Genomic DNA, 16,431 nt, shown 5'->3' on the forward strand with positions numbered 1-16,431 from the left:
ACTAACATGATGTATGTTATTTTGTTGAAATGCATTCGCTGTGACAGTGTGGTACTGTTGAAGAGGTATAGTTTCTGAGTTAAGCACAACCTCACTGCTAGATATCTTAAGATAACCACCTTTCCTTTGTCCCGCTCACTGTGTGATCTGTTAATGCTTGCTGATGTGAGACTATTGGATCTTTGTTTTGTGTGAATGTACCTTGACACATTCATTTTTCTCCTATTCTCGTTTCGCAGAGCAGTTGGTGCCAACAAAAACACAAACAAAACTAGGCACAAAAATTAAGTGATTAAAATATGCAGATTCTAGAGAAAGTTAATGTTCAAAAAAGTAGCTTTTAAATGGAATATAAAGATAATTTAGAAATTTTTGTGGAGCTCCTTGTTGGAAAATGCTGAATAACCTAAAATCTTTTTTTTTTTTTTTTGCAGGGGAAAGCAACATAGCAAGGTTTATTAGGGTAGGACATCCGTAAGAACAGATGGGCAACCTCTCCAGACAGGACCTGAGAGAGAGTGCCCAGTCACTCAGACTGGGGGAGAGTGAGGTTACATGGTTTAGTGGAGAGAATACACCTGGGCAGGCCAGGCGGGTGGCTCAGCAGAGAGGTAAAGGGCTGAGCGTGCAGTCCAGTTGAGGCCGGGGGTTTTTTAAGGGGATGGGTCTTGCTTTCCCTTCCCCCCTCTTCTCCTCCTCCTCCTGGAACAAAGGACTTTTTGGATGTAAATACGAAAAATTCCATTCTGAGTTTTCCCCCTGAAGTTATCAGACAGGGGGAAGCCTGGCTGGCATCGCCCCACCTTAGAGGAAGGATGGTTATGATGTAGAAGGGGCAGGGTGTTTGGAGTACAGATACTGGGCTGCACCTGGAAGGTTATTGGGATGACTTTGAGATGGGGATGCTGGACCTGGATGTCAACTCCTTAGGCCTTTGTCACACACACATAAGCTCATTATGACTTCTACCTAGCATTCCCCCCTCAAGAGGACTACCCATAATTCTTTTTGGGATAATGGATGGAGTTGAGTCTTCTGTAGCTTCTTCAAAGCTGACATATGGGCATCGAGAAGGAAATGGGCATTTTCTCTTGCTATCTGTCCTACGGTGTGTGACAGTGGCCTTGGAAAGACTGTCCTGCTTGGTCCAGAGGGCTGCTCAGGTCATCCAATGGAATTAACTGGAAGGCTTGTCTGATGACCATTTGGAGTTCGACAGCTTTTATTCTGTTAGAGACAAAACGAACAAGAGCATTAAAAACAGTCCAAAGAGAAGCAGCAAGATTACAGAAGTTATAAGGCCAAGGAGAGGAAATGGCCAGGATTTCCATGACCAGATGTCAGGCCAGAAATCCCAGCCCTGGTTGGCCTGGTCCTGGAGCTGTTTGGCTTTGTCCAGGAAAATATAAATTTGGGTTTGTACCTGTTCAGTCTGATTGACCCAGAAACAACATTCTTCCTGGAACATGGCACACTAAAATCTCATTCTTAGAGATATTTGTCAAGTAGTATAAGGCCATTAAGGGTTTGGAGTAAGTGGTGACAAGATGAATCCTTGAATGAAAGATGATTCTCATTGTGAACAGGATGCGTTTCATGTAGGAGAGCCCAGTATCATAATAGTTAGGGGCCATGATTGTGGTCTTTACATGAGGCAGTAATAAACCAGGGATGTGGGGGATTTGGCCAATCTGGAGGGAGGCCGGTGGAAGAACTGGTAGGACTGTTTGTTGGTGAATATGGGACAGGCAAGTATATCCTGATATTGGGTCAGAGTGAGACATTTCCAGAAATGCCCAAGTCAAGAAGAGGACATTCTGTTTGTAGGTTAGATGTGTTTGGTTTGAGGTGCCCATAAAACTCCTTACCTTTGAATGCCTTGAGGGAATTTAGAAATGTAAGGGAAATGGCCAGGAGAAGAATATGCAGGCATCCCTGTATGTATACAAAGTTCACATCTGTGGATTCAGCCAACCACAGATCAAAACAGTTAGCAAAGATGCTTATCTCTACTGAACGTACAGGCTTTTTCCCTTGCCATTACTCCCTAAGCAATACAGTATGACAACTGTTTAGATTTACATTGAATTAGGTATTAAAACAGTTGACTTAAAGTATAATGGGAGGATTGTGAGGGTCCTATGCAAATATTACACCATTCTGTATAAGAGCTCAAGTGTCTGCAGATTTCCATATCCACGAGGAGAACCAGAACCATCCCTCATGAACTCCTAGTGACAGTTCTGTTGGTGTTGTCTGCAGAGAGGTCGGTGGAGTCTCTGGAAGAGGATGAGATGACAGAGTGAGAGCCAACACAGAGTGTGCAGAGGGCCCAGGACCAGTCTTTGGGGGAAGCATAATTCAGGCAGAGATAATGGCAGAAGGAAGGAACCGAGCCAAGAAGGCAAGTTTCTTTGCAAGCCCAGGGAATTCCTGGAAGGGGAGATGAGAAGGCCTGGGGGGATGAGAGCCAGGTTGTAAAGTTCTGAATAAGGCGTGAAGGGCTGTGCGTCAAGATTTCCCTTCTCAGACACTTTTCAGGGAGAGTAGATGGGCGGCAGTGAGGAGCATACAGGAGCACACACTTTTTGTTTTTTTGTTTGTTTGTTTGTTTGTTTTGACGGGCAGAGTGGACAGTGAGAGAGAGAGAAAGTTCTTCCTTTTTGCCATTGGTTCACCCTCCCAATGGCCGCCACGGCCGGCGCACTACAGCCAGCGCATCGCGCTGATCTGAAGCCAGGAGCCAGGTGCTTCTCCTGGTCTCCCATGTGGGTGCAGGGCCCAAGGACTTGGGCCATCCTCCACTGCACTCCCGGGCCACAGCAGAGAGCTGGCCTGGAAGAGGAGCAACCGGGACAGAATCCGGCACCCTGACCGGGACTAGAACCCAGTGTGCCGGCACCACGAGGTGGAGGATTAGCTTAGTGAGCTGCGGTGCCGGCCACACACACTTTCTGGGGGCTTTTTTTTTTTTCTTTGCCAAGTGTTCTACTTTTTCTGTTTGTGTATTTAATCCCCACCAAAAAATCCTATGGTGTTATTTCCCCCATTTTACAGATTAGAAAACTGAGTTCCTGAGAGGTTAAGGAGTTGTCTTTGGTTACATGCATAGTAAAGCTGGGATTTGAACCTGGGGAACTTGGCTCCTATTGGATGACATTCTTGCTACTTGCCATCTTGCAGACATGGAGCCAGGAAAGGACGTTTGGGCTCTCAGCTGTAGCCACCATGTCAGGGTGATGTAAGGTTGAATTGTGTCCCAAAAGCTATCTTGACATCCTAACCCCCAGTACCTTTGAATGTGAACTTCCTTGGATATGGAGTCTTTGCAGATGTGATCAAGTTAAGATGGATCATACGGAACTAGGGTAGGGCTTAATGCAATATGGCCGGTGTCCTATTTTTTTGTTGTTGTTGTTGTTAATATTTCTTTGAAAGGCAGAATTAGAGGGAGAGATCTTCTATCCACTGGCTTACTTCCCAAATGGCTACATTAGGCTGGGTTGGGCCAGGCTGAAGCCAAGATCCTGGAACTTCATCCAGGTCTCCTGTGTGGGTGGCAGGGGACAAAGGACTCGGGCCATCTTCATTTGCTTTCCTAGGTGCATTAGTAGGGATCTGGATTTGAAGTGGAGCAGCTGGGACTCAAACTGGTGCCCTTATGGGAGGCTGGCATCGCAGGTGGTGGCTTGAGCCATTGTATCATGGTGCCAGTCCTAGATGGCATCCTTCTGAGAAGAGACACACATACAAGAAGAAATCCATATGATGATGGCAGTAGATGTTAGAGTGATGGGTCCACAAGACAGCAACACCTAAGGCAAAGGCATGGAACAGGTTCTCTTTGAGAGCCTTTAGAGAGCGCGCACCTGCCAACACCCTGATTTGACTCTGACTTCCAGAACTAAGAATAAACTTCTGTTGTGGGAAGCCACCCAGTTTGTGGTACTTCCTTACAGCAGCCCTAGGAAATTAACCTCGGAAGGGAGGTAGGTGTGACAGGTGCTTCATCCTCTGAGAAGGGGGTAGGGTGCCCAAGGTCCTTGAATACTGCTTCAGTTCCCTGACTCAGATTGGTTGCAACCCATAGGGAGATTTATTGCACATAACAGAAGACCAGAGGCAGGCCTGTCCTTTGGATGGGTTGATTAAGCTGCTCAATGATGTTGTGAAAGACCTTCTCCCCTCTGCCTTCCTCTGCCAATTTATCTTCATGGTGGCAGCCAGATGGCTGCTGTGGTTCCGGAAACAAAGTTCAGACACGATGATGTGCTTTGGTGCCTTCCCCAGGCCTTCACTTGAGGGGCTGAAAAGCTTGCCTCTGCATCTCCTCAAGAGACTTCTGTGTCATGGGTAGGACTGGTTCCCACGACCATTCTTGAACCAATCCCTGGCAAGGAAGATGGCAGCATCATTAGCCCCGTCAGGCCCACTCGAGGCTTTCGAAGGAGAGGGATGAGAATGAGGTCCCCCTCTTGGAGTCACAGGCTGCATGGGGGTGGAATGGATTCACAAACGGAACGGTGACTGTTGGGGGGAAGGAGGGGGTGGATTCTGCTAGGCAGCGGCAGTGTCTCTGCAGTGTTGATGGTAAAGCAGACGATTACTCGGAGTACTAGAGGGAGGACAGATCTCTCTGGGTCACCAAAGGAGTTCTTTCATAAAACTTCTGTTTTTCATCTCCTGTACCTCACTGCTTCCCTTGCAGACCAATCCTCTCACAGAAGTAGTGCATTTATGAGGGCATTCCATTAAGAAAACAGTACAGATGGGGATTCTCTAATGAAGTTTCTTTAGGAACCTATGCCCTGCAAAAATCAGAGGTGCCAAAAAGTATCCAAGAAACAAAAAAATGAGGCCTGCTGGAATCATACTGTTTATCCATGAGACCTTTGGGTGACCTCTGTCTTCTGGTAGGAAACTCCCTTTTTACCTGTGTTTGAGAGATTTAAGAGTCCTATGGGTCATTAGTTTTTCTCCAGCAAAGTCTAGAATTCCTGGTGTTATTTCCATCTCTCTCTTGATTTTGGGTTCTGTTGTTAAAGATGTTGACTTAGAACTAAGATCCCTGTTTCCATTCCCTCTCCCCAAGGGACAAGATGGTAGGTGAGGAAGATCTGAAGGCTACCAGTGTGACATTCCTGTTGCTTGCCTCTTGGATGCCAGATGTTCCTCTGCATGTTTGTTCCTTCAAAATATTTTGACCTCATTGTTACTTTTAGAATGCTTCATTTATATTCTATCATAATTATACAGGTCTTATCATAGCTCATTTGTATCAACATGGATTAAAATACTCGCTGATGAACTCAATTTCTAGAGTAAATGATGTGGTAATTTCCTAAACTAATAGAAAGGCTTGCTAGTTATGGGACTGATATTTTTTCAAGAATATGTATATGCTATAAATTCACTATGGTTTTATAAGATAAATGGTAAAACTTGAAGTCATGAAGAGTCCAGAGTTTCCAGAGGCTATTTTAAAATTTTTATTTTCAGGGGGAAAACAATATATACTTACTAAGTGCTTAGGATGAGTTAAATGCTTTAAATTTTATTTATGTATTTAATTGCATATATTTAAGGCATACAACATTTTCTTACATTTATTAATATGAAAGGCAGGATTATGGAGAGGCAGAGTCAGAAGCAGAGAGACAGGCCTTCCATCTGCTGGTTCACTCCCAACATGGCCACAATGGCTGGAGCCATGCTGATCTGGAGCCAGGCACTTCTTCCGGGTCTCCCACGTGGGGACAGGGGCCCAAGCACTCGGGCCATCTTCTGCTTTCCCAGACACGTTAGCAGGGAGCTGGATTGGAAGTGGAGCAGCTGGGACTCAAGCTGGTGCCCATATGGGATGCTGGCACTGCAGGTGGTGGCTTTACCTGCTATGCCACAGTGCTGGCCCCAACATCTTTTGATAGACATAGTGAAATGATTACTACAGTGCAGGAGTGGGGCATATCCGTCATCTGAGTTGCTGTATGTGTGTGCTTTTGTATGTGTGTGGTGAAAACACATACAATCTGTTCTCTCTGCAAATGTCTGATATGGAACACAATGCTACTAACTGTAGTCCTCATGCTGTACTAGATCTCTAGATTTATTCCTCTCACATTACCGAAACTTAGTACCCTTTGACCAACATCTCCCCATCCTTCTCTTCTGCCCCATCCCTACTTCCCAACCCTGTTAACTGCCATTCTGCTTCTGTATCTCTGATTGAAAAGATTTATTTATTTGAAAGGCAGAGTTAGAGAGAGGGACAGATGAGGAGGGAGAGAGACAGATCTTTGATCCTTTGGTTCGCTCCCCAAAAGGCTGCAATGGCCAGGGCTGGGCCAGGCCAAAGCCAGGAGCCTGGAACTCTATCCAAGTCTCCCACATGGGTACAGGGGCCAAAAGATTTGGGCCATCTTCTACTTTCCTGGGTGCATTAGCAGGGAACTGGATTGGAAGTGGAGCAGCTGGGATCCCTATTGGTATCCGTATGGGATGTTGGCATCACAGGTGGAGGCTTAACCTGGTGCACCACAATGCCAACCCCTGTATTTGACTTTTTAAAAAGATTGTGTGTGTGTGTGTGTGTGTGTATAGAGATAATGTATTTTTCTAACTGTGTCTGGCTTATTTAACTTGGTGCATTCTAGGTTTAGCCATGTTAATACAAATGTCAGGATCTCCTTTTCTAAGGCTGAGTAATACTTCACTGTGTGTATATCACAATTCATTCATTTGTCCATCGATGGACACTTAATCCTTAGAGGTATTTAAACATAGTTCTTTCACAATGCTCTCTATTCTGTGTAATGTTTCCAGAGGAGCTTGGAAATATGAAAAAAGGATTTGAGTGAGTTTCTAAATGAAGCAACAAATAGATGGGGAGACATACTCCTGGTGTTATCCTTCTTGTAGAAGGATCTCTGGTGTAATAGAAAGCAGTTCTCACATTCTTAGTAAGAACATGATGGAATTTCATTTCTATGGCTCGATACTATCTTGCGAGCTATGGGAGACTCGAGAGTGCTGATTACAAATTTTCATCAGTGCTTTAGTTCAAGAAACAGTCAAGTTCAGTCCTGGCGCCAGTGTCACTCAGTTTGGTCTTCTGCAGTGTTCCTGGCTCCATCACAGTTCTGAACTTTGGGAGTTTATGTTCTCATTGATTGTTTACAGAAGTTTTGTATCCCTCACTCAGGAAAGATCCACTCACACTCCCTGCATTCCACGGCGTTACTTGTTAGGAAGGTAACCAACCAAAAGAGTTGAAGTGATCCTATTGCTTGTTCTCAGAATTTTCTGTCTTCAGGGATTGTGGTAGACCAAAATTCCTCCATGGAAAAAAAATGGTTCAGTAGTAAATAATATAAAAGTGGTTTTTCAGGGAACAGGCCCCATTTTTTCCAGCTCCCAGAGTCCCTTTTGCTGTGCATTTTCTTAGGGAGAATTACGGCTCGGTGGCCCAGAGCACCTGTGTGGTCTTCAGGGAGCCTGGGCTCGAGTCTTGACTGTTATTTCTGGGCAGCTATCAAACCGTGGGGAAGTTCTGATGTCCTCAAGCCTCAGTTTGCTCATCCATCAGTGAGAATCCTAGTACCTGCCTGTCAGTTAAAGTGAGGTTTAGATCCCTTATAGCGCCATTAAGTAGTAGGTGGAATTTCTGGTGAATTTATTCTGTGATAGGGAAGTCGATTTTTTGTTTCTAGGCTTCAGCCGTGACTTCCGGTGGGTGACTTCTGGATTTATGACCCTGGTCATTTCTCCAAACCCTCATTTCCATTTCTTTTCCTGCTTCCTGCCAGATAATTCCATAAGAATATTTCCGCTAAAGCTCAAGTGCCTGCTGTCGAACTCGACCTTCCTCAGCCCGTGGCAAAGCCCCACTTACAGGGAGGAATCTACCAATCTCTGTCCTGTGTCTTCTCTGACATCTTGCCAGTGAGGGACAAAGCTACCTGGTGGCGAAAGCTCCTTTCTTCCATGTCAGCATCTCTCTCTCTCCCTTCCTTAATGTCAGCACTTTAATTTGGTTCCGTAATGACTCTCACCTGGCTTTTACCCAACAGCCTTTGGCACAGTCCCCGTGCTGCTGGCATCGAGGAAGAATTCAGTAAGGGAGGGGGGAGAGTGTGTGTCGAGCCTCAACTTGGAGCATGGCCTCTTGCTAGGTATTGGTGGGTGGCAAAGAGCCAAAGAGAGGAGCAGGGAGGGATTTTCCGAGATGACTAAGGCACCCTGTAAGATGAGGGAGGTGCAGTTCGTGGAGGAGATACACAGAAAGGAGTAAAAGTCGGCTGTAATCATGGGCTGGGTGGACTGTTACGCATGTGTGTCCAAGGAGGCTGCAGCATGCATTTGAGGCTGCCCCAGACGCTGTTGCTCAGCCGTCGGAATCCCACAGGCGTGCCCTTGTCTTTCCCCTTTTGGGTTTCTGCATTTTGCCGTGCCCACCCCTCCCCACCCCCTACCCCCATTCTGGACTTTTCCCCCAACACTTCAGGCACTGCTCACCAACATCTTTGCTGGGTATCACTTCACCAGGGGTAAAACGGCTTGGGAACCAAGGGGGAGGGCTTCCCAAAAGTGGTCAAAGGAGGAAGTGGTAGCTTCTGGCTGTTTTTGCTGCCATCGACAAGATTATGTTAATCCCTATTTCAAAAACTTTAATGGATATTGCTTTGCCAAATAAAATATGGCCTTTTTACTTTGGTATTTCAGACTTTTGACTATCTGTTAAAAATATTTATTTGAAAGGTAGAATTAGATCAATCTTCCATATTCTGGTTCACTCCCCAAATGGCTGCAACAGCCAGGCCATGGGCCAGGCTGAAGCCACTAGCCAGGAGCTGTTTCCAGGTCTCCCACATGGGTGCAGGGGCCCCAACATTTGGGCCATCTTCCTTTGCTTTTTCTAGGCCATTAGCAGAAAGCAGGATCAGAAGCGAAGCGTCAAGGACATGAACCGGTGCCCATATGGGATACCAGCATTGTAGGTTGCTTTGTTACCTGTGGATCCATCTCTCCCCCGCCTCCTTTTTCCCCCCCTTTATTTGAATGGCAGAGTTGAGGGGAGGAGAGACAGAAATCTTCCATCTGTTGGTTTACTCTCCAAATGGCTGCAATGGCCAGGGTTGGGCCAGACTGAAGCCCAGAGCCTGGAACTCCATTCTGGTCTCCCACATGGGTGCAGAGACCCAAGCATGTGGGCCATCAGCCATCACTTTCCTGGGTGCATTTAGCAGGGAGTTGGATTAAAAATGGAGTATCTGGGACTTGAAGCAGCACCCGTATAGTATGCTGGCATTGCAGGCAGTGGCTTAACCTGCTGTGCTACAGTGCCACCCCAAGACCTTTAGCTTTCCTGTATCAACCTCTTTTTCCACTCTTATTTTCTGACTGAACTTATATTCCTATATTATGGATCTAGGTTGCAAATCAAAGGCCTGTTTGAACCAGGCAGATGAGTAAAGCAAGCTAGGGGTAAGGCACTAGAGAATGCTGGGAGGTGTGGCAGATTGGAATTCCCTACCACAGTTTGAGGGGGTGGTGTGATCACTGCTCTAGCGGATGGCTGCCATGTGGGAGTGTGGTACAGAGTGACTTCATCTCAGGAGAAGATGGAGACTTTTTTTTTTAAGATTTTATTTATTTGAGAGGTAGAGTTACAGACAGTGAGGGGGACAGACAGAGAGAGGTCTTCCGTCCGCTGGTTCATTCCCCAAATGGCCTCAACGGCTGGAGCTGCACCAATCTGAAGCCAGGAGCTTCTTCTGGGTCTCCTACTTGGTTGCAGAGGCCCAAGGACTTGGGCCATCTCCTATTGCTTTTTCAGGCCATAGCATAGAGCTGGACGGGAAGAGGAACAGCTGGGACTAGAATCAGCACACATATGGGATGCCGGCGCCACAGGCAGAGGATTAAGCTACTACGTCACTGCGCCGGCCTCAGGAGACATTTTTTAAGAGATGATAGGAAGCTACATTTTTGTGACAACAGTTTAGATTTTTATTATGGATTCGAATTTTGTGTCATCTTTTCTTTTTTTTTTTTTTTTTAATGTGGACAAACCCTCCCCAAACACACAAATATCTGCAGAACAGATTCGTTTCTCTGACCTCTGGACACTCTGGGCTGCAAACTTTGTCTCTGAGGTCAAGTTCATGCCATATTCTCCATTATTCAGTCCCTCAGTCTAGAAGGTCACTTTCTGTCCCACTTTTAAATTGTTTCGTCTTGCTTTGTATTGTAATTAGTTGCAGTTTTGGGGAAAGAACACAGATTCTAGAGCCAGATGGATCTGGGCTTAAATTCTGCCTTTGGTACTTGGTGGCTGCTTGACCTAAGGCCAGTTGAAATGCAACTTCTTCATGTGTAAAAACCCAAGTAGTAAGAGTCCCCTTGTAACACTGCTGAGAGCTTGAGAAATAAATCATGCAAAGTATCTGGCATCTAGTAGGCTTTCAATTGTTTTCTATTATGAATGCAGGTCTTTTCTCTTTTTAGTAGTCTCTGAGCTCTATGAGGGCACACACTGGGCACCTAGCACATAGCATGTGCTTAATGTCTGTTGATCATGTGAAGGAGGTCCATCAAGCGTGATGATACCTGCCTTATCTCAAATGGCGTTTTAATTGACTCTCAATTGGCTTTTAAGGAAATGCAAAACCAAAGCTTGATTGCTGCTGCTGACCTGATGTGTTTGTCTCACCAGGTTATGATGTTGCTGGGCCTGTTGCAATTGGACTCACTCACTGGAAAAATCCATACGCACAAGGCAGACCTACCCTCCCATCAGATCTGCCTCTCTTCGTCTCCAAAGATGCAGGCATTCCTGTGTACCACCAGTCCTTCACCCGCAAGGCTGACCTGGCCACACCCTTGTCTTGCCCAGCCTCACTGTCCATCACTCCAGTGCCTTCTTACAGCAGCAGTAGCCAGGAAACCCTGAGTCAAGACACCACAGGTAACAGTGTTGTCTTCCTGTTGGAGGTTCTGGACTTGGTGTACTTAAGTTTCCTTTGCGCATTTGCCTGCTTAGTGTGTTGCAGCTGTTTTCTTATGCAATGCTATGGGCTCCAACCATACTTGGATACTTAGTAGCCTTTAACAGCTTAGCTGTTAGGAGGAAGGTTGGATGTGCTTAGAAATCGTTGCCCTAAGTAACGATTAGTTAGTAAAGTGCCATCTGGAAGTCATCAATTCTGAATTGGAATTTCAAATCTGTCATGTTGGTTTAATTTCTTTAATGCTCCATTTAATTACAAGTTATCAACTTGGATTAAGCTTCTTGTAGTCAAGAAAGTTATTTTTGAATAGCTCAGTTAATACCAATTTATGTTGCTCTATAAGCCACCATCTCTGGGACAGATCTGATCAGTTGCCTGTTTCTGCACAATCCAAGAACTATGTAGTGTTCACATTTCTATCAGTTGGAAATAATTAAATGAACAATGTACTTGAGATACAGGGAAATCTATAAATTGCAATTTCAGTCTTCATATTTGAAGTTTTATTTGGATATAGCTAGACTCCTGCATTTATGGGCTGTTCATCTGTTTTTGCATGATAATGGTAGAGTTGAGTAATTGTGCCAGAGACTTTGATCTGCAAAGCTGAAGATATCTAATATCTGACTCCTCATTAAAAATGTTTTTGACTGCTAAAGTCGTGACTTAAGTAATCAAGGCAAGAAGAATACCTATAACATCTTGCCCAAAAATTTATCACATCACTCTTGAAGTCAAGCTCTACCTGTGCTAGGATGGCCCTTGAACTGTTCTTATTTCTAAAGTCTGAGCTGGAGGCTTAAGTTATACAAAATCTATCCTGTCCCATGTTTCTTCTATAGATGAGGCACTTAAAGATAATGGTTTAGTCAGCCAACTCCGATGTGTAATTCCTATTCTAGAAATAAGTCTTTGACTGTTGTGATTCTCTGACACTCAACAACTCACACAGATGCTGCCACCTAGAGATAAGACATTGAAATTGCAGGAGTTCCAGATTATCAAAAATGAAAGTTGTAGCTTGTGGACTTCACTAAACTGCGTCCCCATTGAACTGGTTAAAAGCGCACATTCCTGGGCCCTACCCCAGGGGATGCTTCATCCATGGGACAGGGTGAGCTTTAATATGCATGTTTCAGCTTTCCCCTCCTGGGATTTTGATTCCTGAGTTTTCTGTACAAACCTTGGCAAACCTCTGCATGCATGATATCTTTAGTTAAATGCCTACATCAGAATGAGAGAGATTGAAGAGCATTGGGCAACATTTGCATACATGAGCTTTGTACATGACAAAACTAAATGTCTTTCTTATTGTCCTGATTGAAGGTCAATTTGACAGCAGAAAAATCATGATGTAGGATTTGAAAAGTTTTCATAGTAAGTTTGAAATATCCTGGGTTTTGATTTTCATTATGAAGGAAAATTATCTGTTTGCTTTAGTTTAATAAAATCTGAAGTCAGGAAATAAAGTGACTTCTTTGGCCAAAGTAGCTGAAATGTTTTATTTTTTTGTTTTCTTTTTTGTTTGCAAAACGAGTATGAAATGACAGTTACTAGATTAACATTTTGTCATGTTTCCCTTTGAGTTGGTTTTTTCCTCCATAGAGTATTACACTCAAAAGCAATTCAATTTTAGGAGGAAGTTTATTTTTAACTTGTAGGCTTTCAAAAATTAAAAGCCTATGATTCTCTATTTCTGGGCACTTTCCATGAAATAAAATCCTGAATTTTTCAAGCAGCTTTTTAAAGTCATTATCACATTATCATTACTATTTGTATCTTGACAGAGTAGACCTGAACATGTAAAGTCATATTGCACAAACATGTACCATCATCCATGATAGAAAATTGTGGCTGCTGGGGTGGCTTCTGTAAATTTTCAGGTTTTTTTTTTTTTTTTAAAGTGTTTGTTTATTTGGGAGGTAGAGTTATAGAGGGAGAAGCAGAGAAAGATCTTCAATCCGCTGGTTCACTCCCCAAATGGCTGCAATGGCCGGAGCTGGGTCTATTGAGTCAGGAGCTTCTTCTGGGACTCCCACACAGGTGCAAGGACCCAAGCAATTGGGCCATCTTCCACTGCTTTCCCAAGCCATTAGCAAGGAGCCAGGGAGGAAGCAGAGTAGCTGGGATAGGAATCAGTGTCCATATGGGATGACAGGGCTGCAGGCAGAGGCTTAGCCTACTTCACCACAGTGCTGGCCCCAAATTTTAGTTACTAAATATGAGGAAATTATTGCATATGTTTGATTTCTTAGAGAAATCTATTGATTTTAATATGTTTACTACAAAAACTTCCAATTTTCTTCCTTCTTAATTATTTGAAAGGCAGAGACAGAGAGTGAAAACAAAAATTACCCATTCCCCAAATGCTTGCAATAACTGGAATCAGACCAGCCAAAGCCAGGAGCCAGGAACTTAATCCAGGTTTCCTATGTGGGAGGCAGTCGCCCAACTACTTAAGCCAAAATGGCTGCTTCCCAGGGTCTGCATTAGCAGGAATCTAGAATCAGGAGCAGAACTGAGACTTGAACTCTGACATTCCAATGTCTTAACTGCTATGACAAAAACTTGCTCCCCCTTTTTTCTATTTTATAAAAACAAAAAAAAATTGATTGCTTCTGCTAATTAGAAAACTGGAGTGAAATATGTCAGTTCAGCTGTACAAGCATGTTATACAAATTCTAGACTTTGCTAGACATCCTATCACAATTCTAAGCTCTTTGCATAAATTTCGGGAGTCATGTGGAGGAGCTGATGTGTTTTAGGTACAATGTAGCTATACAATTATCAAGTTATGAAATTCTCATGTTTAAGAACTTGCCAAACATATTAAAAGTAATTTTCCTATTTTCATAAACCCTACCACTTTACAGTTCTAGAATCTGAAAACACTAAATGACTAGTCTTTTAAACTCATTTGTTTTTGCTCTTGCCACCATCCTGTCATCCTTGCCCTTCATGTGTCACTAACTAGTGCAGAAGGTTTTCATATCCAACTTGATACAGCCCCTAGACCCTGCTTACCACCTTTTGCAGCACGCAATCTGTGACACTCTGTAGTGGTTCTGATATAGCACCACTTGCTCATGATAGGGAATACCTAAGATTTTTTTCCCAGAAACCTGAATATAACCCTACCATACAACCCAGCCATCCCACTCCTTGGAATCTACCCAAAGGAAATTAAATTGGCAAACAAAAAAGCTGTCTGCACCTTAATGCTTATTGCAGCTCAATTCACAATAGCTAAGATCTGGAATCAACCCAAATGCCTATCAACAATAGACTGGATAAAGAAATTATGGGACATGTACTCTATAGAATACTAAACAGCAGTCAAAAACAATGAAATCCGGTCATTTGCAGCAAAATGGAGGAATCTGGAAAACATGCTGAGTGAAATAAGCCAGTCCCAAAGGGACAAATATCATATGTTCTCACTGATCAGTGAGAACTGTGAACCTAAAAGGAAACCTGTTGAAGTGAAATGGACACTATGAGAAACGGTGACTTGATCAGCCCTTGTCCTGACTGTTGATGTACAATTTAATACTTTATCCCTTTTAGTATTTTTTTGTTCTACTTAATACTATTGGTTGAACTCTGTAATTAACACACAATTATTCTTAGGTGTTTAAATTTAACTGAAAAGTGATCTCTGTTAAATATAAGAGTGGGAATAAGAGAGGGAGGAGATGTACAGTTTGCCACATGCTCAATCAGACTTGCCCTAAATGGTAGAGTTAGAAATGTGCCAGGGGACTCCAATTTAATCCCATCAAGGTGGCATGTACCAATGCCATCTCACTAGTCCAAGTGATCAATTTCAGTTCACAATTGATCATAATGAAAGGACTAAGAGTCAAAGGGAGCACATAAGCAAGTCTAGTACCTGCTAACACTAACCGATAGAATAAATAAAGGGGAGAGTGATCCAACATGGGAAGTGAGATACTCAGCAGACTCATAGAATGGCAGATGTCCTAAATAGCACTCTGGCCTCAGAATCAGCCCTAAAGGCATTCGGATCTGGCTGAAAAGCCCATGAGAGTATTTCAGGCATGGAAAGCCAAGACACTCTGGCAAAAGATCTCTGTGAGTGAGATCTCAGTGGAAAGAACAGGTCTTCAAAGAAGGAGGTACCTTTCTCTGAAGGGAGGAGAGAACCTCCACTTTGACTATGACCTTGTCTAAACAAGATAAGAATCGGAGAACTCAGAGGGCTTCCATAGCCTTGGAAACTCATGACTGGAGCATAGGGAGATTACTGATGCCATAGACAGGAGTGTCAATTGGTAAAGTCAACAACAGGAGTCACTGTGCACTTACTCCTCATGTAGGATCTCTGTCCTTAATGTGCTGTGCATTGAGATTTAATGCTATAACGAGTACTCAAATAATATATTTCACTTTGTGTTTCTATGGGGGTGCAAACTGTTGAAATCTTTACTTAATGCATACTAAACTGATCCTCTGTAAAAAAAAAAAAAAAGAAAAGAAAAGAAAAGAAACTATCAACTCCCAACTTGACTCTCACTGGGATTAAACATGACAATAGGTCTGATCTGATTTCATCATCATTAAAAAAAAATCATCTATTATTTTTCACTTTATGTTTCTGTGTGGGAGCAAACTGTTGAAATCCTTACTTAATGTATACTAAGCTGATCTTCTGTATATTAAGATAATCGAAAATGAATCTTGATGTGAATGGAAGGGGAGAGGGAGTAGGAAAGGGGAGGGTTGTGGGTGGGAGGGACGGTATGGGGGGGAAGCCATAGTAATCCATTATTCGTACTTTGGAAACGTATATTCATTAAATAAAAGTTAAAAAAAAATGTGCCAGGGGATTCAAATTCAGTCCCATCAAGGTGGCATGTACCAATGCCATCTCACTAGTCCAAGTGATCAATTTCAGTTCACAATTGATCATACTGATAGGTCTAAGAGTCAAAGGGATCACACAAACAAGACCAGTGTCTGCTAATACTGATAGAATAAAAAGTGAGAGAACGATCCAACATGGGAAGTGGGATACACAGCAGACTCATAGAATGGCAGATGTCCTAAACAGCACTCTGGCCTCAGAATCAGCCCGTAAGGCATTTGGATCTGGCTGAAGAGCCCATGAGAGTGTTTTAGGCATGGAAAGCCAAGACACTCTGGCAAAAAAAAAAAAAAAAAAAAAAAAAAAAAAAAAAAAAAAAAAAACCTAAATGAAAGATCTCTGCAAGTGAGATCCCAGTAGAAAGAACGGGCCATCAAAGAAGGAGGTACCTTTCTCTGAAGGGAGGAGTGACCCTCCACTTTGACTATGACCTTGTTGAAATAAGATCAAAGTCGGCGAACTCAAAAGGCTTCCATAGCCTTGGCAACTCATGACAAGAGCCTAGGGTGATTACTGGCGCCATAAACAAGAGTG

The 16,431-nt window shown here is 43.5% G+C and overlaps 1 protein-coding gene across 3 annotated transcripts in view; it reads left to right on the plus strand.

Annotated features, from left to right (window-relative positions):
* The window catches only part of ANO4 (anoctamin 4), a 561,131-nt gene that overhangs the window by 18,331 nt on the left and 526,369 nt on the right, over positions 1-16,431 (plus strand). For all 3 annotated transcript variants that reach the window (XM_008256958.4, XM_070052753.1, XM_008256960.4), the window contains exon 3: positions 10,715-10,966. In XM_008256958.4, coding sequence (XP_008255180.1) covers positions 10,715-10,966 — 252 coding nt within the window. The remainder of the gene's footprint in view (positions 1-10,714; positions 10,967-16,431) is intronic.

The sequence above is a fragment of the Oryctolagus cuniculus genome, chromosome 11, assembly GCF_964237555.1.
Source record: "Oryctolagus cuniculus chromosome 11, mOryCun1.1, whole genome shotgun sequence".
Lineage (NCBI taxonomy): Eukaryota > Metazoa > Chordata > Mammalia > Lagomorpha > Leporidae > Oryctolagus > Oryctolagus cuniculus.